Source organism: Mesoplodon mirus (genome assembly GCF_964341445.2).
Source record: "Mesoplodon mirus genome assembly, chromosome: 5".
NCBI classification, from domain to species: domain Eukaryota; kingdom Metazoa; phylum Chordata; class Mammalia; order Artiodactyla; family Ziphiidae; genus Mesoplodon; species Mesoplodon mirus.
The window spans coordinates 64462401-64487463 of record NC_138980.1 but is presented as its reverse complement, the minus strand read 5'-3'; the positions used below and the strand labels follow the sequence as shown (position 1 = coordinate 64487463).

The following is a 25063-nucleotide window of genomic DNA, read 5'->3' as shown; positions in this document are numbered from 1 at the left end:
CCAGCCGCTCCGCAGCATGTGGGGTCTTCCCGGACCGGGGCACGAACTCGTGTCCCCTGCATCAGCAGGCGGACTCTCAACCACTGCGCCACCAGGGAAGCCCTGTGACACTTTTAAGTGAGAATTTAGGGAAACCACCTAAATGAAAATGTGGGAACATGAGATTATTTTAATAAAGGAATCCAGAGCATTTACTTCTGGAGAGCCTCTGGAAAGTACAGAAACACACTTGAGCTGAAATCTGATCTGGATGATTTTCTTTGATTTGACTTTGCCTTTTAGACTGCAGACTCAGGACACACCGGCTTCCTTTTCTCCCTTCCTTGTTGGTTATCAATATAACCACACCCTTCTGCATGATAACCTGATATTATGAATATACTAGAAGGAGACTGAGTGGGAGCCCTGGTCTTCAGCTTCTGAAGAAGCGATTTTCTTAGGAGGTGATGAGGCTCCGAGGGGAAGAGCTTGGCTGTTGGTGCCAGGAGACCTGGTTTCAAATCCTGGCTGCCACTTACTGTGTGTTTTGGGGCAAGTTAGTTAACCTCTTTGAATCTGCTTCCTTACTAATAAGTTGGAGATGATAGCAGTATTCATTTCATAGGTTGTTATGAATATTTAGTGAGACAGGGCATATGAAGTTACAGTGCCTGGCATATAAGAAGTGCGCAGTAAACGATAGCCATTATTATTACCTTATTCTAGACTTTCAAACCGGGGCTGGGAACTCAGATACAGCTCCATAATACCTTTTGAACCTGCTTATGTGAAGTTTGCCCTTCTGCCTTCATTACAGCTACTGGCATTCCTACAAGGACTCTTCACTTTCTATCACCATGGTTATGAACTGGCCAAGGACTTCAACGACTTCAAGACGCAGTTGACTATCAGCATACAGAACGTGAGTAGGCGCGGGGACAGGCTTCCTTTCCCTTACTAAGGGAAGGAAAAACAAAATATGGGTCTGGTTGCATACAGATCACTTAAATGGACTGAGATGCAGGTGGGGAGGATGGGTCTTGCTTGGGTTCAAAGGGCAGTGGGGGTCAGGCATTTCTAGGGTGCTTGATGGTCCCAGGTTAGAGCATCATCCTCTCCCGCATTATTTCAAAGCACTATTTATGTTCTCGGAAGTGCTGCTGCCAATTATGTTTTAAATCTGTAACGCCAGATTCAGGATTTCCTTTGGCAGTGGAAGTCCCAGCCCCACCCAGCCCAGCCTCCCTCTGTGCATCTAGCTGCCTGGTCCCATAAAACCACAGAGTGTGTGTGTTCAGGGGATGGGGATGGGGTACACATGCTGGCCTTGGGCTCAAAGGATGTGCTGTTGTTCAACTCTCAGTGAGGCTGCCAGGAAATCCAAGTAGGTGCGCCCTACTCCCAATCTCCTTTCCCACATTGTAAGCAGCAGGACCTTTGGGTGCACAGAATCCTGCTTAGGACTCTGGTTAGCGGTCACTGGGGCTCAAACCCCCTTCTTCCCTGTGTGATGGGGCCACTTTAATCTGCATGTTGTCTTTGTCTCTGGATGATCCTGTGTCCAAATAAACCCAAGTATGTCCGTGCGGGTTGGACTGCACGCTTTCAGAAGCCTGAGCTTGCCCCCTCATGGTTCTCTGCAGTGCCTCAGAGAACAGGAATTTGCAGGGTCTTGGATGAGCTGTCACAAAGCATGGCTTCCCTTGGGCCGGGTCCCTCAGAAGGCAGACTCTGAAGTGGAGATTTATACAGAGCAGGTCCCCGGGAGGCAGTGTTGGCAGAAGCACCTGTGACAGAGTGAGGGCAGCAGGCCCTGCCGGAGGAGAAGCTGAGTGGTGAGGACTCAGCCGATGCCCTGGGCCCCCTGGAGCTGGGATGGTCCCTTGACCCTGCCCCTGTGGCCCCTGGCTTCGCCTAGTTGCTGGGTGCAGGGTGCCCTGGGGGAGGGGTAACCTTAAGTGAAGCAGCTCCATTTGAGGAGGGAGCCATCAGCCAACAGCTGGAGAAAGAGCATCTCTGTCCTGGAGGGAGGTGGAGGGCGTACCCTGCTGTGGACCATCTGAGTCAGAGTGGCCTGGGATGCTTGTTAAAAATGCGCATGTCTGGGTTGAGAGGCGCTAAACTTATCTTTCGGGGTGAGAACTGGTCATTTGCATTTCCTGCTGGTTCCCCAGGTGATTTTGATGGTCCCTAGAGTTTGAGAGTCATTCTGACATAGGGCTTTAAGGCCAAAGTATATTTCTTAAAAGGCAACTTTTTTGCCTGATTCCTAGATTGCTGAATGTTCCTTACCTGGTTTTAGATCTAAGAATTCTGTAGGTTGATGTTCTGAAGTGCTAGAGATGGGAACAGGGTTTCATTTCTTTGATTTGAATAAAATTCCTTTCACCCTAGACAAGAAATCGCTTTGAAGGCACCAGGTCAGAAGTGGAATCCCTGATGAAGAAGATGAAAGAGAATCCCCTCGACCACAAGACCATCAGTCCCTACACCATGGAAGGGTACCTCTACGTCCAGGAGAAACGTGAGTGCTGGGTTGGCCAGCAGTGTGGGTGTACTCATGCCTTTTTCCCAGGAGCTGGGGGGTGTATCCAGTAGTGCCTGGCCTGGAGTACGTATTTTGATGAAGGAGAGTGATTTTATAGTTAGGTTTCCTAGGGGAGAGATGCTGTCCACAAGGTCTTGTCTACCTCCCAGTGATGTGTTATGTTTCCTTTGTAACTGGGAATTTCCTTGCAACATGGAATTCATTGAGGCTCTGCGGTGCCACTTCTCTCCCTGGTGTCACTCTACTCTTGAGGTCCCTGTACCTTCAGTATAGCTTTATATACCATACCCTTGGTGTAGAGGCCTTGGAAAGGTCTGGCTGGCTGGGCCTTATTGTCATATCCTTCGGTAGACTTAATAGTTGGTGATGTTGTTTTCATTTGAGACTTGTTTCAGCAAGGCCCAAACAATCATGACTTAGGCCCTTTCTCTCTTCTCCTCAACCCCTGTCGTTCCAACACTTAAATTTTAGGAAAAGTAGAAACAAAAGCTCACTTCAGGAGCCAGGAAGAAGAGCCATTGACTTGCCCATATGATGTCAAGAAAAGAAATGCCAGGTGCTGCTAACCCAGTGTTTTCAACGATGACTCAGATTCGTGCACTGGGCTATTGCACTCCCAGACTTAATTCACGCGTGCGGTGCTAGAGATTAAAGAAAGTGCATTGTTTTTCTTTAATGGGTAGCTCTTCTTGTAGTCTCCCACCTGTGCTTTCTGGCTGGGCACTGTTGATTTAGGATTAGTTAAATATCTTCACTCCTATCTGCTTCCTAATGGAACAAAACACTCAGTTTCAGTGATTATTCTATTTAGTGATTACTCAAAAATTTCCTTGGACTTAAAATTGTTCCCTGGTGACAAAGGTGTAGTAATGGGGTTGGAGGTTGGAGCATCGGTTGTGATGAGAGTTTTGTGTCCCTTATTCTTGCAGGTATGAGCTTGCTAAGGCTTGTAAAAAACAGAAGCTACTTTAGTTGTGTGTTATACCTGAATATATGGTCTTATCTTCTTTGGCCAATGAGAAGACCACCCCCAAAAGTTTTAAGTCAACTTGAAAATAAAAATTTTTAGGACTATAAAAATACAGTTCAGTGTCCACTTATAACACGTAATTTATTAATATTGGTCACTTACGTGTAAAGTCAGTATAAGCACTCACATGACATTGTACAATTTTATTCAAACACTTCATGTGTTTTTTCAACATTAATGTCTTGATTATCATTAGAACCATATTTTGATTCTCCAACACAGTGGTCCAGAGCATATCATTAGAATACAGCTTTTTTTTTTTAATTTGGAAGTTTTTGTAACTTATTATTTTGAAGTAGTTTCAAACTTACAGAAAGTTGCAAGAATAGTATAAAGAACGACCATATGACCTTTACCCAGATTCACGAATTTTTACCATTTTTCCAGTTAGATCATTCTTTCTCTCTCTGTATGGGTGTGTGTGCATATCACAGTCACACACACACACACATTATAATTTTTTCTGAACCGTTTGAGAACAGGTTGCATATACCATGCTTCTTGACTTCAGTGTGTATTTTCTCAAAACGTTCATTTATGTAACCACAGTTACATATCCAGGAAATTTAACATTGATAAGATATTTCATCTAAACAATATTTCATATTCCCATTTTGTCTTGTCCCAGTGATGCCCTTATAGAGCATTTTGTTTTCCTCCAGTACAGGAGCTTGTACAGCATTTAGTTGTCGTATGACGACTTTAGTCTCCTTTACCCTAGAACAGTTCCTCTGATGACATAGACGTTTTTGAAGAATATCAGCCAGTTCTTGTATAGAATTTTGTTCATTGAGGGTGTGTCTGATGTTTCCTCATGATGAGATTCAGGTCATGCATCCCTGGTCAAATCCTACATAAGTAATGCTGTGTTTTTCCTGGGTACCACGTCCGGAGCAAAGGATGTTCCTCTGCCCTCCGTGGTCTTGTTGATTTTGATCACCCAGTCAAGGTACTTTCTGCTTTCCCCACTGTGCCGTCACTGTTTCCCTTGTAACTGATAAGCGGTCTGTGGGGCGGACACCTTAAGACCGTGCCCTTCCCTCATCAGACTTCGCCTCCCATAGAGTTAGCATCCATTGACAATCCTGGCCTGGACTGACCTTTACTGTGATGGTTGCAAAATGGTGATTTTGCAGCTCTGCCACTCCCTCCACATTTATTAGTTGCCTTTCGGTGTGCTATAAGGAAGCGTCCTCCCCCTTTCTACCTCCCTCCTTCTCTCCTTTCCTTCCTTCCTTCCTTCCTTACTCCCTCCCTCCCTCCCTCCCTCCCTTTCTTTCTTTCTCTAACTTTCTCTCTCTCTCTCTTTCTTTCTTTCATCTGTCTATCCATCCATCTTTCTACTGTCAGTATGGACTTCAGAGTTCCCATTTTGTTCATTAGGCTAAATCCATTACTGTCCTTGTTTATTATGATGCTCAAAGTGTCCAAGATACAGCACTTTTGAAATCTTTGTGTTGTGCGGTCACTGGAATTTATTGTCTAAGCCACAGAACCACAGTTGAATGGTTGGTGTTTTCATTTGTCCTTGATGCTCCAATGTAGACACTCTGTTGCTTTTTAAGTATACTAAGTGACATCCAACACTTGCAATGGGCATTCATACCCTGAAAAATAATTATTAAATGTCTGCTAAATCTGTTTTCATGTTGTCATTATTGTTTTTTAATCATATCTGCTATGTGATCTCTATAAGCATCCTGAACTCATATTGATTGAGGTCCTTGCAGGCTAATAATGCCAATCATGCCTTCTTTCTCTAACAGTACTTTGTTGTTTGAAATAAAGTAATTGGCCAGGCACCTGATAAAATCAGATACTGTCAGGATTTGTCTGTAGGGCATCTACCTCTTTCCTGAGGCATAATTTTGAGGGACAAACTCCTTAGATTACATTTGAGCATTTACAGTTACTTCTGTTCCACATGTCTGGTGTCTCTGGGTTTTCCTTGTCTGCTTTTCAGATCTTCTTGAGTTCTGCTAAAGTAAAAATTAGGGGTTTGGAAGTAGGTCAGAACCCCTGTACGTGGGTGCACATGGTCGCAGAACAGCTGTGTGGGAAGCATGAAGCCATCACACCAGATGGGAACGGTGACAAGCACTTTGAGGGGCTTTTCTGTGTTCCTTCTCAGTCATCTTACTCCTGTCAGGGGAGAGAAAGGAAACTTCAGTTGGAGATTGATAATATGGGAAAGTGAATTAATTTCCCCAGGGAACCTCTACTTCCCTTATATTTTAAGACCCATCGGATGCAGCATTTAGTGGCAAACAGTCTTCCTTGGTCCTTGGGGAAAGCCCTGGGTCGGTTCCATTTCCACCTTGTGGAATCAGATTTCTGCCTGTTCACGTCTAGCTGGTGTGGAGAGTATATCGCTCCTAGAAACAGTTTAAGGATAGGTGAGCATTGTGAGTTACTGGTTGTGTGTTTTTCCAGCATGCAGTGGACGTGTAGAGATGTTTTATGGGGAATATTACCTTGCAGGTCATTTTGGAACTTCCTGGGTGAAGCACTACTGTACATATCAACGGGATTCCAAACAAATCACCATGGTACCATTTGACCAAAAGTCAGGAGGAAAGGGGGTGAGTTCACTTTTAAATTTCATGCTTGATGTGCTTGGTTAACATATGATGAGTATAATGCATGTTTGAAGTAACACCTCCAATTTTCACTGTAATTTTCTTAATTTTTATACAGTAGTTCCAGGAGGCATGGCACCTGAAAAAGTAAATAAAACAAGATGATTATTTTGAGCACTAAGTTACATTGGCAGCTGCAATTAAGAAAGCTTTTTGTATTTCACATATATACAGTGTTAAGTGTGTATAATGTGTTTAGATGCTAGAAATTCTTGGATGACCTCATCCTGTGAAACTGATTCTTGTCACTCTCAGCCAACACCCAGAGGGCTGCCAGTTGGCAGCTTAGATGTCCCAATTATCTGTTGCTGTGTAACAGGTCACCCAAAAACTTTGAAACTTTGAAAACAAAAAAAACTTAGCAACTTTGAAAACAACACCAGTCATTTTAGTATTTCCTACAGTTTCTGTGGGTAAGGTCTTTGCGGAGCATTTGGATAGATGGTTTGGGCTAAGGGTTTCTTATGCTGTTTCAATCAGATAATGACTGGAGCTGGATCATAAGGGTCTGAAGCAGCTCTGGGCTGGTCAGATATAGCTCTCTTCCTTTCTCCTGACCTCCTCTCCCATTCTCTTCCTTCTTTCCCTCTTGCTCTGTATAGTCTCAGGGCCTGTCCTCTGGCCTCTCTACGTGGGCTATTCTGGGTTTCCTCACAGCATGGCAGCCTCAGGGCAGCTAAAGGATTCAAGAGTGAATATTCCAGCAACAAAAGCAGACCCTGCAAAACCTTTTAATGACCGAGGCTTAGAAGTCATATTGCCTTAGGTTGGCCCCATGTGTTGGTTGAAACAGTCATAAAAAAGCCCACCCAGTTTCAGCGTGAGAGGACATAGGCCCTGCCTCTTGATGAAGGGAGTATCAAAGTCACATTGCATTGAAGAGCATGTGGGATGGAAGATATTCTCGTGGGCCGTCCTTGGAGGAGATAGTCAGGCTGCATCTGCGGGGTCCCCACTGCTGGGAGCTCCTTGCTGTGCCCCAGTGGTTCTCCTTTCCTCTGGGAGCACTCTGTCTGTCTGCGTTTTCTTTTTAGGTGATCTGTCTTTTCTCTCTGGCTCCTCATAATATCTTCTTTTTTTTTTCTTTTGGTATTCTACATTTCATTATGATAATCCTTTCTGTGAATTTTTTTCTTTTTTCCCCCAATCTGTTGTGCTTAGGCATTTTGGCCTTTCTGGATTTGAGGATTGGTGTCTGATCAGTAACTTTGGAAAATTCTCACCAATTATCATTTTGAATTTTGCCCCCCTCCCCATTCTTTCTGTTATTTAGTATCTCCTTCTGGAGATATTTAAATATTTTTTAACAAAAGTATTTATATGTTGCATTTCTTTGAATCTCTGGACTCCGTTCTGGATAATTTCTTTTGTTCTATCTTTAGTTTAAATAATTTTTCGGCTGTGTCTAATCTGTTGATAAAGTAGTCCTCTGTAAGTATTCCAACCCTGGCCCTCTTCTCTGTGGCAAATTTTTGTGCATCCTGTTGGGTTTGCATATGTGCGGGCATTACAGTGTAGAGGCTAAGAGCACTGGCCCTGAGGTTGGACTGCCCAGGTCAGTGATGTGACGCTGTTGTCATTACTGTTAGCTACTCCCCCATGCTGTCCCCTTGCTCTCTGCCACTTCCAGTTTTTCTTCCTGGCTTTCTTTCTCTTAGACCACAACGCAGGAGTTGATCAGGATCTCTGTCCTTCCCTGTATCAAGGCAAAAAAAGCCAAGGCTCTTTTTTTTTTTTTTTTTTTTGCGGTACGCGGGCCTCTCACTGTTGTGGCCTCTCCCGTTGCGGAGCACAGGCTCAGCGGCCATGGCTCATGGGCCCAGCCGCTCCGCGGCATGTGGGATCTTCCCAGACCGGGGCACGAACCCGCATCTCCTGCATCGGCAGGCAGACTCTCAACCACTGCGCCACCAGGGAAGCCCTAGCCAAGGCTCTTTTTATGTGTCTTGTTAGTGGTAGAGTTGACTTATAAATAATCTCAGGGAAGCAGATATGTGAAAATATCAAAACATAGAGAAATTACAGAGTTAGAAGGAGTATTAAAAATCTCCGTTAATAGGAGTTCCTTATTATTCATGAAATGGAAATAGAGTTAGGTCTGCCTTTCTTGGGCCAAGTCATAGTCCTTTTCTAACTCCTAGTCCTTCTGGAAATCAGATTCACTGAGTTATTCTCTCACACAGTCTTTATTTTGGGACCATTTATCTTGTGCTTTCCTAAACCTGGAGTGAAGAACTCTGTTGTATTTTCTCTACTCCTTTCTTACCACGCTGAAAGTGAAGGGCAGACGAATTATGGTGTGTGTTTGGGACTCCTTAGACTTTAGTGGGATAATAGGAAATGCCTCACTGAGTTGTTAAGAGGCTTATATGCATTAGTGTATGTAAACTTCTTGGGACTGAGCCTGACACATAATAGAGGCTGCCATATTAGGAGCTTGATATTATATGAAATAATTTTTCTAGTAATAATTACTTATATTTAGATTTTGTTTTATATTTTTCTAAAATATTGTCCTTTATCATCCTGTTTTATCCATTTTTCTTACTTTACAAAAGAGGAGATTGTGGGTCGGAGAGAGAGAATGATTTCTAAGGATGTATGTTGAAAGAGTTACTTTGAACCAGTGCTCAAACCCTGATTCTGGAGCCTACATCTCCTGATTCTGAGGTTCATCATCATAATAAAAGAATAATACTGTATATGTGTAAGATAATAGTTTTCCATGACGCCATTCTGTTTCCTCATCCTCAGGGTGAGGAAATGTGAAGACTGGCTGTCCAGAGGTGATGTCTTCTCTATTTATACAGGAGAGTCATGTGATGTCATTGTATGTGTGCTTGTACAAAGCTCTCCTAGGAGCTGGCGGCAGATTTAATGTAGAATATAGGGTGTTTTCTTTTCCTAACACGCTCTTTGTCCACCCTGTCTCTCCTTCCCTGTCCCTTTCATTTGGATTATTTTCCTTTGAAAGTACCTGCTTTTCTCTTAGCTTCAGTCCAGGAGATGTGAGCGGATTTTCTGCATCCTCTTGGAGACAAGGCCTGTGTGTGGTGAAAGACAGTTCCCCGCGTTCTATCCTGTGAGATGAGGGTGCTCTCTGTGGGAGCCCTGGAGCAGCCCAGAGCTGACCCCGTCCCTTTCCTGGCTTGAAACCCTTCATATGTTCCCACTGCTCACAGTATACAGACCACAGTCTGCATGATCTGGTCCCTGCTTCCCTCAAGCCCTCTCTCAGCCCAGTTTCCCTCTTGCACAGGGATTCCAGGCACACTGGCTTCCCTTCAGTTCCTCCAGGGCTCCATGGACCCCCACTACAGGGCCTTTCCACCTGCTGTTCTCCACCCCTGATCTGTGCTCCTGGTTTTATCTCCTGTGGATCTTCGGGTCTCAGCCCAAGAAAGCCTTTGCCGACCTTCCTGCCGAGGTCACATCCCCTTAATGTAGGCGTTTGTAGCGCAGCTTGCCTCTTTTATTGTAGTGTTTGTTATGGTTGTAACTCTTCATTTATTTGTTTAAGTGATTGTTATCTCCATCCCCTGTTTTTTTAACCGCGAGTACTTGAACAGATCTTTATAGATTTTTTTCTTGATATGGAACGGTCTTCTTGGGAACAGCGTCTTATCTTCTTCTTATTTCTGCTTATATTTGACAATCTTTTATAGTTCCCCTGTTTTCTCCTATTTCTCAGGGATACCTCCCCCTAAGCTTTCAGAGTGAGAGGTAGTCCAATGCCATTAAATCAGAAATAGAGTTAGACATTAACATGGTCAGAAGTCCATATGTTTGGGCATTTCCAGTCATACATTTATGTGTTGCAGAAGGAGCAATTCTCAATCTGAGAAATTAATCTTAGCCATTCAGTAAAAGACAATAGATGTAAGACTTGTGAATATAAACTGTCTCTTCCTAGGTCTGCTGTGTTTTGTGCGCTATTCTGATATTAGTGGGTGGTTAAGTTTTACCATACGTAGTCACATTTCCTATTATTCAACAAACTAGGCAAGTTTGCTAATTTCCCCCCTAGTTTAGGAAGAAAGATTGGCAGATATAGGAGAAAAAGGAACCCTAAAAAATTCCTACGTGACAGGAAGAGAAGAAATCAGGGGCAGAAACCTCTGTGTTTTTAGACAATAAATTAGTGTTGCGTGATAAAACTGTTGCATTCCATTTGTACAATGGAATACTACCCAGCAATAAAAAGAAATAAGCTCTTTTTTTTTGTACCATGGATTTTAAAAATTGCCTTTTTTGTTTTAATGTTTAATTTTTATTTTTTTTATTGACGTATAGTTGATTTACAATATTACCTAAGTTTCAGGTGTAAAACATAGTGATTCACAATTTTAAAAAATTATACTCCATTTATAGTTATTATAAAATATTGGCTATGTTCCCTGTGCTGTACAATATATCCTTGTAGTTTATTTTATACATAGTAGTTTGTACCTCTTAATCCCTATCCCTATCTTGCCCCTCCCTCCTTCTCTATCCCCACTGATAACCACTAGTTTGTTTTCTGTGTCCATGAGTCTATTTCTTTTTTGTTCTATTCACATTTGTTTTATATTTTAGATTCTACAGATAAGTGATATTATACAGTATTTGTTTTTCTCTTTCTCACTTATTTCACTGAGCACAATACCCTCCAAGTCCATCCATGTTGTTGCAAATGGCAAAGTTTCTTTTTTAATGGCTGGGTAGCATTCCAGTGTGTGTGTGTGTGTGTGTGTGTGTGTGTGTGTGTGTGTGTGTGTGTGTGTGTGTGTGTGTGTGTGTGTGTGTGTGTGTGTGTGTGTGTGTGTGTGTGTGTGTGTGTGTGTGTGTGTGTGTGTGTGTACCACTACTTTTTTTTTTAACATCTTTATTGGAGTATAATTGCTTTACAATGGTGTGTTAGTTTCTGCTGTATAACAAAGTGAATCAGCTATACATATACATATATCCCCATATCCCCTCCCTCTTGTGTCTTCCTCCCACCCTCCCTATCCCACCCCTCTAGGTGGTCACAAAGCACTGAGCTGATCTCCCTGTGCTATGCGGCTGCTTCCCTCTAGCTATCTGTTTTACATTTGGTAGTGTATACATGTCCATGCCCCTCTCTCACTTTGTCCCAGCTTACCCTTCCCCCTCCCCGTGTCCTCAAGTCCATTCTCTACGTGTCTTTATTCCTATCCTGCTCCTAGGTTCTTCAGAACCTTTTTTTTTTTAGATTCCATATATATGTGTTAGCATACAGTATTTGTTTTTCTCTTTCTGACTTACTTCACTCTGTATGACAGACTCTAGGTCCATCCACCTCACTACAAATAACTCAATTTCGTTTCTTTTTATGGCTGAGTAATATTCCATTGTATATATGTGCCAAATCTTCTTTATCCATTCATCTGTCAATGGACACTTAGGTTGCTTCCATGTCCTGGCTCTTGTAAACAGAGCTGCAGTGAACATTGTACACCACTATTTCTTTATCCATTCATCTGTTGATGGACACTTAGCTTGCTTTCATATCTTGGCAATTGTAAATAATGCTATGAACATTGGGGTTCATATATCTTTTTGAATTAATGTTTCATTTTCTTTGGATATATACTTAGGGGTGTAATTGCTGGATCATATGATAGTTCTATTTTTAGTTTTTTGAGGAACCTCCTTACAGTTTTATGCAGTGGCTGCACCAATTTACATTCCCACCAACAGTGTACAAGCGTTCCCTTTTCTCTACATCCTCACTAACATTTGTTATTTGTGGTCTTTTTGATCATAGCCTTTCTGACAGGAGTGGGGTGATATCTCACTGTGGTTTTGATTTGTGTTTCTCTGATGTTGAGTGATGTTGAGCGTCTTTTCATGTGCCTGTTGGCCATCTGCGTTTCCTCTTTGGAAAGATGTCTATTCAGGTCATCTGTCCATTTTTTAATTGGGATGTTTGCTTTTTTGTTGTTGAGTTGCATGAGCTGTTTTTATATTTTGAATATTAACCCCTTATTGGTCATATCATTTGCAAAAAGAAATAAACTTGATTTGTACAACATGAGTGAATTGCAAATGAATTATGCTGAGTGAAAAAAGTCAGACGTAAAAGAGCATTCCATTTGTATAAAGTTACAGAATATGCAAACTAATTTGTGATGACAGAGAACAGATTCAGTGTTTGCCTGGGAATGGACTGGGTGGAGGGATGATGGATTACAAAGGGACTTACCAGGAAACTTTCGGGCTGATGGAAATGTTCACTACCTTGATAGTGATGATGATTTCACAGATGTATACAGATGTCAAGACTCATAAGTTGTATGCTTGAATATGTGCAGTATATTATACATTTAAAAATTATACTTCAATAAAGCTGTTAAAACATATTTATTGCACACCTACTCTGTTCCAGGGCCTGTTTGGTCTCTGGGGACACAAGGGTAAGCAAAAACAGACACAGTACAGTATGCCCTCAAGGAGCTTAGAGCCTAATGAGGAGAGAGACATTATTTGAATCATCACTTACAGCAACAGCAAATCTTACCTGTGATCAGTGCTGTGAGGGAAGGAGGGGTACATGGTGCTATGTGAACATGTCTGGGGGTGTTTGACCCAGTCCAGAAATGTTTCCCTGAGAAGTGACCATTGAACCAAGGTCATAGAAGTCCAGAGTTGGAAGGAGACCTCAAGGTAATCTTGTTTCAACTCTTATCAAATCTATAAATTCAACCTATTTAAGCCAATATCAACAAGAATTTAACCTAGCATGGGTTGATGCTGTACCATCATGATCTATTAATACTCAAGACATTGGGCTCTAAGTATTAAACATGGCTTACAGATTTTATTTGCATGAGGCTGTGGTCTGAGAAGGTTTATGACCAACCTTCCACCTCCTGTGGTCTTGAACACTCAGGTTTGAGAAGATGAAATGTTCGCTTCTGTTTATGTGGCACGTTTGTCCTGGAGAGGAGCATGGCCCGAGTTCTGGCCTCATCTTGATAGTCTGTGTGTTCCCAACAGGGAGAAGATGAATCAGTCACCCTCAAATCCTGCACACGGCGGAAAACAGACTCTATTGAGAAGCGGTTTTGCTTTGACGTGGAAGCAGTAGACAGGTGAGTAGTTGTCACACTTTTTCTCAGGAACAAACATTGCCGAATTTGGATTTCTTTTCCATTCATTCAAAACTTTCTGTTTTTTCCCCCCTCTTTCCCTTCTCCATATAGACCTCAGGCCAGTTACTGATTTGCAAGAATCAGTATAGCCTCCCCATCCTATAGATTCAGCCCTGAGCCCCTGATTGGTTGGTTTAATTTTAATGTCAGGGCTTCCCTTCTTGAGAATGTGTGTTATGTCTCAGGAGGATGAATATATGTTTAAAGAAAACTGTTTAGCATGATTGTTTCAGCTCTTTAAGATTTTTTTTTTTTTTTTTTTGCGGTACGCGGGCCTCTCACTGTTGTGGCCTCTCCCGTTGCGGAGCACAGGCTCCGGACGCGCAGGCTTAGCGGCCATGGCTCACAGGCCCAGCCGCTCCGCGGCATGTGGGATCTTCCTGGACCAGGGCACGAACCTGTGTCCCCTGCATTGGCAGGCGGACTCCCAACCACTGCGCCACCAGGGAAGCCCTCTTTAAGATTTTTTACTTAAAAATTTTTATGTAACGATTCAAAAGGAGTTAGATAAAGGGAAAAGTGGAAGAAGTTCTATCAATTAAAAAAAAGCTTTTATGAGAGAGTAGCACTGACATGTATACACTACCAAATGTAAAATACATAGCTAGTGGGAAGCAGCCGCAAAGCACAGGGAGATCAGCTCGGTGCTTTGTGACCACCTAGAGGGGTGGGATGGGGAGGGTGGGAGGGAGGGAGGGAGGGAGATGCAAGAGGGAGGGGATATGGGGATATATGTATACATATAGCTGATTCACTTTGTTATACAGCAAAAACTAACACAGCGTTGTAAAGCAATTATACTCCAATAAAGATGTTCAAAAACAAAATTTTTTTTTAGTTACAGTATTTCGCCTACCACTGTGTGTGTGCATCCAGGAAAGAAAGCAAACCGCTTTCGACATCAGTTTTAGGAGAGGGAGCTCTGTGTTGTGTTCCTCAAGATTTACAGTCTCATTAAGTTGTACCATTTCATGGTGTTAAGCTAGTTTGACAGCATTCCAGTTCTTTGAGACACTTTACTTGGCAACAGGTTAATTCTTTGAATGAAAGCCATGAGTTAAGCTTATTTGAGCTGTCTCTTCAGGATCAGCAATGCTAGCACAAAGATCCTTAAATCTCAGCATGATTGTCCTATAATGCTGTTAATTTATCCCCTTTATTTTATTTTATTTATTTTTTAAAAAGCTACACCACTTTGTCAAGCCAGTATCTACCCTCTCTGGGATGTTTACCTGTGGCCACTTTACAGCAGCTCTAGAGGATCTGGAGCGCGAGTACCACCTGGCCTGTGCTGCTCCATGTGCTGCCAGTTTGAAATGCCTTCTTGTGGCATGGTGTGTCCCTATGTTGTGGCCCCTGAGGCTGCTAGAGCACCCGTGGAGAGAGCATGCCTGTTTAGCCTAAATCAGACGTTTATGGAAGCTAACCGTGTCTCATTAGTAGTCTAGTTATTACAGCTTTGGCTCTCAAGTCAGGCAACCCAGATCTAAATTTTGGCTTTGGTGCTTAGTGGCCGTGTGACTTTGGGCAAGTCACTTAATCTTGCAGGGCCTTGATTTCATTCTCTGGAAAATGAAGATGGTTATAGTACCTGGCTCCTAGCATTGTCAGGATTCAAGAAGAGAAGGCATATAAAACACTTGGCAGACTGGCAAATAATAAAAGCTCAACAGTTAGCCTTTATTATTTGTTAATTAACATGTCCTGCATGTTTACCTGACTTGATATTTCAAAAGCTAGACTCTAAATGCAGAATTTAGTCAATATCATTTGTAAAGAAAAGAGAGTACCCCAATCGTTCACCATGTGTGGGTTGTGAGAGGGGAAGGGAGTGGAGAAGGGCTGTATGGTGGGGTAGGTTGAATTGGGGTAGCAAAGGGGGATTGCAAAAAGTGTGCCTCAAACTAAGATGATGCTTGACTTTAAACCAATCCTGAGTCAGGATGCTTTAAGCCCTTGTAGGCATCTCTTCTATTCTAAGCATGGAATTTACTGGAGTTCATATTGTTGGAATCCATGAAAGATGGATTAGCAGATGTGCTTGTGTGGAAATGGAGCCAGTTGTTTGATGCTGGTCAGCTGAATAGTTCCCAGAGATGATCGTCTGTTTGCAGGACTGCCTGGGTGAGGGCAGTGCCCTGCATTGCAGCTCTTGTTAGATTTGGAAATGAGGTCAATGATTCTTTCTGAAGCTGAATTGTTTTCTTCTTCAGAAGTTTCCCAGAAGTTGCCGAGAGTTGCTTTTTAGGCAATTAAAACTCACCATGGTTCCTCCATCTCATTTCCACCCTTACCAACACTTCCTACCACCTTCCCCCTGTATTATGCCCAGAAAAGCTTTGCACATCCCAATTATAAGCTGAGAGCAAATGTGTCACATTCAGCATACTGAGTGGGTTTGGGAAGTCGATTGCTTCTAGGTCATCATCTCTGGTTCCCTTGGCCTGACGTGGAGGGGCTGCAGTTGTGGTGCAGAATGAGGCTGCTAAATCTCCTCTTAATAAGCAGGAGGGGAGTAGATAGTACTGTTGTATTATTTGTAGTTTTTTGTTTGTTTGTTTGTTTGTTTTTTGCCGTACGCGGGCCTCTCACTGTTGTGGCCTCTCCCATTGCGGAGCACAGGCTCCGGATGCACAGGCTCAGCGACCATGGCTCATGGGCCCAGCCGCTCCGCAGCACGTGGGATCCTCCTGGACCGGGGCACGAACCTGTGTCCCCTGCATCGGCAGGCGGACTCTCAACCACTGCGCCACCAGGGAAGCCCTTATTTGTAGTTTTGATGTTCTGCGTATTGTGATGCTTTCTGCCTGGGGAGAGCCTGCCCCTTTCGGGGCCGACCAGTTCTTAGAGTCAGCCAAGGGCTCAGTGTGGTGAGCGCCATTGATGTGTGGACTTCCGGTCCAGAGCCACAGCACCTCTACTGGCTCCAACAGCCCAGGAGGCAATATTCCTCTACCAGACACATAGGGGCCACTCCCACAGCCTATTAGCACCTGTGAAATTATTCAAACCAACCACTCCTAAACGATTTACCTATCCCTGCCTTGCCTTTGCTGCAGAAACTCTTAACAAAGGTCGTGGTCTAGGCTCTCCCCTCCGACCACTTCTGCCTCCTGGATGATGCTGGTGCTTTCCCATGTGGCCCTGTGTGGTGTGCCAAGTGTCCTGTTTCTAACACCTGTGAATATAAGAAACTTGGTTTGCCTGAGCCCCTTGTGTGTCTCCTTTTGTGGTCACACCTGACTGGCCATCACCCGAAATAACACAGAACATCAATGAAACCCCTTCTCTCCATTTTCTGTATAGGTTGTCGTCTTTGGTCTCAAAGATTAGGTTACTGTTGGCAGTATTTTCTTTAGTGTCTTTCTGCATTTTCCCCCCACATCCAGGAAGGGACTGAGGTGAGAGGGAAAAGGCATTTCTACACACTCAGGGGAGGCATTCCTGGGAACTCTGCCCGGAGTCCCGTTCTCTGGAAGACTCCTACACCTTGCTTTTTCACTAGCGTACTTTAGCAAGGAGGGGATGTGCTGTTAGCTGTTCTGCTGTCTTTTCAACCTTCCACAGACTTCTCAGCTTCTACCTGCTGAGCTGGATAGGCAGAGGGGCAAAATGCAAAGTTTAGCACCTAGGGTATGTGAAAGTAAAAGAGGGAATGGTTATATTTAACAGCATGAGGTTTTAGAATGTTCCCAGATTATGTTAACTGTAGCATGGATAAGCATTATGTAGTATCTGTTAATGTTTTGTTCTATCAAAATATTAATACATGCTAAAGCGTGGATTATTTGACTTACAATATGTGATGATGTGTGGTTTTAAGGTTGAATACTTTTATCCTTCAGGCTCAGTGATGATGTTTCACGTTGCTCTGTAGCAGAAGCTGTAGCCTTTAGGAAGTGATGTTCTAGGGGGTCAGTGTTGCAAGCTGATGACATCAGTGTCTCTTACTGTGTGGTGAGAACCACTCACTCTCAGCATCCACAGCGGTGCTTGTTAGAACTACAGCTATAGGCCCCAGACCTATATAATCTGACTTTCTGCAAGAGAGACCTTGAAATCCACTTTTTGAATAAGCTCTTCTGTTATCCTCTATTCTTAGTCAGAATTGGTACATTAAACAGCAGGCATATTGCAGTACAGTTTTCTCAGAGCACATGAAAGCATTTTCCTTATTAGAAACATAACAAGCAACAGTAAAACAAAACAAAAATAAAAAACCCTCAGGCTTCTTTACTAAGGAGCTTAATTCTTAGCCTTGTGGAGGAGAATATAGCTAGTAGTAAAGGTGATCACCAGCCTCTGTTACAGGTTACCAGGAAAAAAAGCAACAACGATAACCACAATAAAACCCACTTTTTTAGTTAACTATGGAGGTGGGGTGAGGGGACCAGCAGTAAGGGAGCACTTTCTGGAAGCTGAACACTGTTCATGTATTTCATATAATTCACATGTAATCCTCACTACAGCCCAGGGTAGCTTGTGCTCCAAGTATCTCATGGTACTGAGGAGGAATCTACAGTTTAGAGGGTGAGTCTTAACCAAGTTTCAGGTGGGATTTGAACTGAGGGTTGTAGGACCTCATTGTAGGGCACTTTGCTGCCTCAAAACTCAGGGTTTTTAGAAACATTTCGAGTGATAAGCCCAGTGCTATCTGTACTTGGATTTCAGGGCCACCACTGACAGTCACCTTGCTGACTGTGAAATCTGAGGAGGGCTTTCTCACTCTAATCATTGGCATTTGGTACGTAAACTAATGGTGGGTGAACTAAAGCAGCACACTTGCTTCTGTTCCCATATTTCCTGCCCTGTACCCTTCAGAGAGCCCTTGCGTGACTAACAGTTTCAAGAGGCACTGCAGAGAGAGCACAGGCCAAGCACAGGGCACATAGTTTCATAAATGCTATGTATTTTTTTTTTTTTTTGCGGGCCTCTCACTGTTGTGGCCTCTCCCGTTGCGGAGTACAGGCTCCGGACATGCAGGCTCAGCGGCCATGGCTCACGGGCCCAGCCGCTCCGCGGCATGTGGGATCTTCCCGGACCAGGGCACGAACCTGTGTCCCCTGCATCGGCAGGCGGACTCTGAACCACTGCGCCACCAGGGAAGCCCAAATGCTATGTATTTTTTGTACACCTCTTCTTTTACCTTTTACCTTTTATTCTTAAGATGACACTCATTTCTGCTTATCTCAGGAGACTAGCATAAGTAAGAAATCAAAGCAATAGTGCCATTTATCAGGTGATTGTTTTCATTGTATCCCAACGCATTGCCGTCAATTTGTTAATCCTCAAATCCTGCTGGAAAGTGGTTAATCCCTGACATTTCCATCCTCTGGGAAGAACTGATGTGACTCTGACCCATGAGTGAGCTAGAAATCAAATTAAGGGTTAATCCAGAGCTTAGGGATTTAGATTTATAGTTCTTGAACTTCTTGTGTCAAAGATCCTCTTTAATACCGTGAATACATTTCAGAACGTTACTTTTAATTCTTACATCTAAGTTCTCTTACAACTTTGACATCACAAAACTAGACCTGTACTCCCTTCTCTGTATCCTCCATCCTTCCATATTGACTTCCATAATTGTATAACTCTACATAATTACATCTCATCTATCCCTTTTCTCTAGTGTCTGCCTTTTTTTTTTGCCTTTTTCACAGTACTAGTTTTGGGGGGAGGTTCAGACCTAAGAAGATGCTGAAGACCCCTGGACTTTTCTGAGCAAATGTTGCACAAGCTCATTTTAGCTCTTCATGCCTTTGGCTTTCTTTGAAGAGAATTTTATTGTTTGCAACATTGAAAAATGAAACTTAGTAGAAATTCTTGTGACTTCAGTTCCAAACTGAAAAATTGCTTAGACCGAGGTGTCATGTCCATCAAATCAATGTGATGCTTCTTTGAATTTCCCCTCTGGTTTTGTTTTTCAATTCATTTTCAGGACTCTAGCATTTAGAATATTACATAGCTTTAAATGAACATGTGTGGGTTGTAGTAGTTGTGGGTGTTGCTACAGCATTCTCCAAAGAAGAATATTTTCTTATTTTCCTAGAAGATACTTGTTATGGGTTGAGTCGTGTACCTCCCAAATTCGTATGTGGAAATTCTAATCTTCACTATCTGACAATGAAAATTATTTGGAGATAGGGTCTTTGCAGAGGTAGTTAAGTTAGAATGAGGTGATTAGGGTGGGCCCTAATCTGGTATGACTAGTGTCCTTATAAAATGGGGTAATTCAGAGCCAGTGCCAGTCAGGTACACAGGGAGAATGCCATGTGACCATGAAGGCAGAGATCAGGGTGATGTGTCTTCAAGCCAAAGAATGCCAGAGATTGCTGGCTGACCACCAGAAGCTAGGAGAAAGGGATGGAAAAGATTCTCCTTTCCATACTTCAAAAGGAACCCATCTGCTGACACCTTGAGCAGGAACTTCTAGCCTCTAGACCTGTGAGATAATACACTTCTGTTGTTTATGCCGCTCAGTTTGTGGGTCTTTTTACAGCAGCCCTAGCAAACCAATACAGTATTGAATAAGAGGGCCTTTCTCACTGAAACAGCCATAAAAGGGGCCCCCGACAGCCTTTTAGATGGATGGCCCAACACACACTCCTTAAACAATCCAATTGACAAGGAGCCCCACTTCACAAAGCAACCCTCTCAGGTAAATTATCTTCCGTATTCTGGATACTCTTTACGGCAGCCTAAGCTTTCATTAGCTTTTTAAAAAGTCATCCTTTCTTATCCCTTAATAAAGAAGCATTCTTTGGTGCCTTTGTATTACCTTACCATAGAACCAAACATTTGAAAGTTTATATGTTATATTGGTTAAGGGACTAAAGAATAGATTTATCATTTTTTCTTTAAAGTGTGTTAACTCTTTTTGAGGGAGCTTAGTGTAAAATTCCTGGGTAAAAATGGGACTTCATCTAAAAGCAGCCGTTAGGGGTAGTGGCGTGTGATGCTTGCCAATGTCTGTCTTCAGTCACTTTGAACAATTAACTCCACCGTGCAGTAACTTATGGAAATGAATGAGCAAATGTAGGGGAAATATTTGTTTAAGCTAAAGAATCATGGTGGTAGTCATCTCCCAGCATCTCTGCATTTGTTTATCTTTAAGAGATGTCTCACAGATGTATGTGCACATGTGTATTTTCTCCCAAATGTCTTCCAGGAGGGACCACTAAACCATATGGAAAATAATAGAAACAAAAGGCTTCTTTTTGATGCACTGAATCAATGTAGTCTCTTGAGGGGTGGTGTTTGTACTTGGGGAAAGGAAATAATTAGAATGCTTTATGTTTTCCAGGACTAGCTGACCCCAACAGAAGTCCATACACTTGAAGACGTTATGTAGAGTGTTGAGTGCCCCATTCCCACCCTTGGTACTCTCCAGAGGTGGGCAGCAAAGGACAACTTATTAGGGTGACAGGGGTACTGGGTGCTAGTGGTGTCACGGGGACCAAGACAAGCATAGTCCTTGCCTTCATGGATCTTACCCTTGACTGTAGAATGGGCAGACACATACACATACATTCCTGCAACTGAAGGTATAAATACTAGTATGTTGAGTGTTCCAGCAAACTTGGAGGACCAGAATGCTGTAGGGAGGATGTAACACACAGAAGGACTTCACCCTTCTACTCTTACAGAGAATGACGGCATGACTAGAATGCCCTGAATTTTCATTCCCTCTCCCCTCCCCTCCCTTCCTCATTTATTAACCATAACTACATACTGGAGACTCTGCTGACCGTGGAGATATAAAGTTTAATGAAGCATTATGAATCTAATGGACTTTCCTTCTTAAAAGTGATCTGATTTTTCTTGCAAACCAAATCCAAAGTCCTCCTTCTGTGAGCTTTCCACGAATAGGTAAAGAGAGACAGCTTTCTTCTGAACCAGTCCCAGCCCGGCATGTCATACCCACTGTCAACTCTATCCTCGCGTCCCACCGTGTACTGTGTATTTGCACAGTGTACGAGCTTTTCTTTGTATTGGTTGGCTGGTTGTTTAATTAGGTATGTTTTATATAACTGTTCCATTCTAAATATCTGTCTCAGGTAATTGGCTCCCAGAGGCAGAATAACGTCATTTTATCCAGCTTTTAATCCAGTACTGTGTGCATGTGGTTGTTCAATTTTGTTTTTTATGGTAATGCAATTTTTGAGTTAGATTATTTTGTTCTTTCCTTCGGGACTTTGGTGAAGTACTGTGTAAGAGACTACAGGAGCTGAATCATGTTAGTTGATATTTAAACTAAAATTTGAGCAAGTACACACACAATCTGCATTTCTGTATAGGTAGACAAAAAAACAAACAAACAGGAAAATGGGAGATTGGTAAGAATAGTGGCGGCTAGAAAGATTAATGGAAAATCTGAATAATCTACCACAACCCTCCAATGAGTCACCACTCTTATTTCAAGTCCATTTTTATAGAAGGCTGCATGATGCTGGTAAAAGATCGAGGCAGCCCTAAGTTTGAATTTGAGATCTGCTTCTTTACTAGCTGTGTGAGTCTGGGCTGGTGGTTTAACCACATCTGTAAGGTGGGGCTAATCATACCTAACCTTGCAGGATTATTTTGAAGGTGGAATGCTGTAATATTCTTCCCTGATGGTAGTTCTCTGTCGGAAGAGGTTGTTCCTTTGAAGTTTTTCGCTCTACCCTAAAACCCGGGACTTCCTTGTTCTTAATGGTGAACCATAGCTTTGGAGGGTATTTCTTTGAGCCCGTTTGTTTCATTTTGATGGCATGCCTTTTTCCTATAGTGCCATGACTCTTCAAGTCATCTATAAGCTGAGGGTGAATACAGGTGCTTTAAGTGTATATCTGCAAAGGGGCTGCCAGGGGAAGAATCTGTTTTCAAACTATATATGCGATAACCCATTATTTATCTACATTTCCTATACAAGATAAAAGGTTTAAGCCCCTCCTTCCAATTTATGGTCTCAAAAGGAAACCGTACTAATTTTAAGTTAAAATAATACTCTTAGTTTGGTATGTGGTGTGTGTGCATGTACTTGTTTGTGTCTTCGTGAGATTGTGTGAGTGTTAAGACTGTGTGTTTTCCAAAAAGAATCATCTTATGTAACAGACTTTGTTTCAGTGCTCAGCCTCTAGATGGCAGTTTTGTATATGGATTAGTAACTATTAGCTGGTCCCGTTGAAAATTAGCTGTCCTTTATACATTGACATTTAGTAGTCAGTGGTGCGTGTGTGTGTGTGTGTGTGTGTGTGTGTTTCTGTGGAAGAAATCATCATGTGAATATTACCTCTTAAAGGAAGGGTATTCTAAGTGACTCATTCTTTCTCTAGAAATTCCTTCCTCCCACCCTTTTGTGATAGATCATTTCATACCCAGTTTCCTGCGGAAGCAAGCATGGTCAGTTAATGTAACTTCTGTTTAAACATTACATATAACCTTGCTTTCCGAACTCAAGTGTCGGGCTCTTTGCTTCAGGGACAGCTTATTTGAGGATGATGAAAACAGATGAGTGATTGGGACGTTCCAGTGTGTGTGCTGAGAACCAGCCAGTCCTGCTTTTCCCTCTTGGTGTGGCCTGTCTTTATCTTTTGCAACAGATGAATCCATTTTTCCTGGTTTCAAACTTCCCCTCCCCTCCCCTTCTCACCCCTTGTTTGAAATAATATTTGATTTTGCCTTCCTGCTGGTTGGTTAGAGTGCTGGTCTCAGTGCCATTGACATTTTGGAGAGGAAATGGCTTTTTCCTTCCTCAGAGGGTGTTCTCCTGCTCTGACTTCCATGATTTGGGTGGGGGTGTGGGGGGAATATTGTACTTTCTGAATTGCTCCTTGGCTGTTCTGTAAAATGAGCTAGCTAAGAAGTTCTTAGAATCTTTAGAATTCATGTATTTTTTTAATTACTGGGTTTTTTCCCTTTTAAAAAATGAAATGAGAAAGTATTCGCTGTTTGATTCTGGTTTAAGTAAGAGCGGGATGTGTTCATTAATGGACTGTGGTGTGAAGTAAGGCAACCTTATTTATATTACTTCTGTTACTTATTTCTATTCTTATTACTGTTTCTATTCTTTAGCCTGCATAGTGAAATTTGGAGTTTTATTGATTGAGTATACCAGTTTGTTTGCCAATTTCTAAATATAAAATGAGTTTATTTTTAAAAAATCGAAACCAAAATTGTGCTGTTACGTAAGTCCAAAGAAAAGAGATGGTTCAACCAGCAAACTCCACTTACCTGCATGTCTGATCATCATGAGATAGAATACTAACAAAGAAAAATTGATAAATGACCTAGAAGATTTCTTGAATTAGAGTATTTTTCATAGTTTGTTATCAAAATAGCAAGTGTTTGCATTCCCCCTGAGTGTTACCCATCTGGCAATTAATAATCTTTCTCCTGGTGCTGGGCGTTGAAATCTGCTTACTCCTGTGTCCTCGGTGCCCATGGCATGCGCATCACTGGCACTGAATATGTTTCATTTAAGACCGTGTAACTTACTTAATGTGCCAAAGATGTTTCTGTCTGGGCTTCCTGATGTTTCATGACTTCAGTCTCCTTTAAAATAAAAGTATAGGAAATTATCTGATGTGATTGGCCATATTACTCTTCAGACTATTATCATTGCTATGGTCCTAATTATTTTAGGACCTTTCCTCCCAGGACGTCGCTGCTTTAGGTTATAATAGGTTATGGTTCATTCATTCATTAGGATCAGATCCTTTCTAAATAATTGATTAGAAGCCTGCTTCTGAAAACTTCTTAAGGGGTATGTGTGTGTGTGAGCGTGTGTGTGTGTATGTATGTGTGTTTGGGGTGGGGGGCGGGGGAGAGGAAGTCCCTTCCTCCCTCTCCCCTTTCCTTCCTCCAGAGAGAGAGAGAGAATGAAAGAGAGAAGTGCCTTCTTTCCCCTCCCTCCCTCCCTCCCTCCTTCCTCCTAAGGAACTGGTCACCCTGGATCCCCAGGGCACAGACTCTGCCTGCACAAGGGGGCAGTACAGTGTTGTGCTTAAAGTTGGGCCTTGCTTTAGAGTCAGGCAGACTGGGTTCAAGTTGAGGCTTTCCTGCTACCTAGCAGTGCAAGATTGTTCAAGTCATTTCTGAGTCTCAATTTTTAAAAGAAGTATAATGATAGTACTACTTCATTGCAAGGAACAAATGATAATGCAAGCAAAGTCCTTAACCCGGTGCTTGGCCCATAATAAACACTCAGTAAACCTTAGTTGCAGTTGGTGGGCCACTGGTTTGCAATGTCTGGTTTCCCTCTCACGTTCTTTTTCTCTCACCTGTACCCCACCCAGGTTACCATGCCATATGTATTATTCTCATGTGCAAGGATATGTAATGCACAAGGATCATCAATGGTTGATTATCTCAGAGCATGCAGAGTTCTGCAGGTTCATAAGTTTTTGTCTCCAGATAGTAGATGAATATTGCCCTCCTGTGATGACACTGGGTCCGCAGTATTGGAAAAAATGGGAAAGTATCCCAGGTTCCCCCTTCATTGATGAACTGGAAAGGCTTCTGCTGAGTTGGACTGTGAGGTGCATCAAGAATACAGACATGCGGGCCTCCCTGGTGGCGCAGTGGTTGAGAGTCCGCCTGCCGATGCAGGGGATGCGGGTTCGTGCCCCGGTCTGGGAGGATCCCATATGCCGCGGAGCGGCTGGGCCCGTGAGCCGTGGCCGCTGGGCCTGCGCATCCGGAGCCTGTGCTCCGCAACGGGAGAGGCCACAAC

The 25063-nt window shown here is 42.8% G+C and overlaps 1 protein-coding gene across 3 annotated transcripts in view; it reads left to right on the top strand.

The window, feature by feature from the left end:
• Nucleotides 1–25063, top strand: part of ARHGAP26 (Rho GTPase activating protein 26) — a 490933-nt gene that overhangs the window by 140794 nt on the left and 325076 nt on the right. For all 3 annotated transcript variants that reach the window (XR_014294215.1, XM_082622793.1, XM_082622792.1), the window contains exons 7-10: nucleotides 797–901; nucleotides 2374–2503; nucleotides 6039–6139; nucleotides 13196–13290. Coding sequence is in view for 2 of the 3 variants with exons in the window: in XM_082622793.1 (XP_082478919.1) it covers nucleotides 797–901; nucleotides 2374–2503; nucleotides 6039–6139; nucleotides 13196–13290 (431 nt within the window). In the remaining variant the exon portion in view is untranslated. The remainder of the gene's footprint in view (nucleotides 1–796; nucleotides 902–2373; nucleotides 2504–6038; nucleotides 6140–13195; nucleotides 13291–25063) is intronic.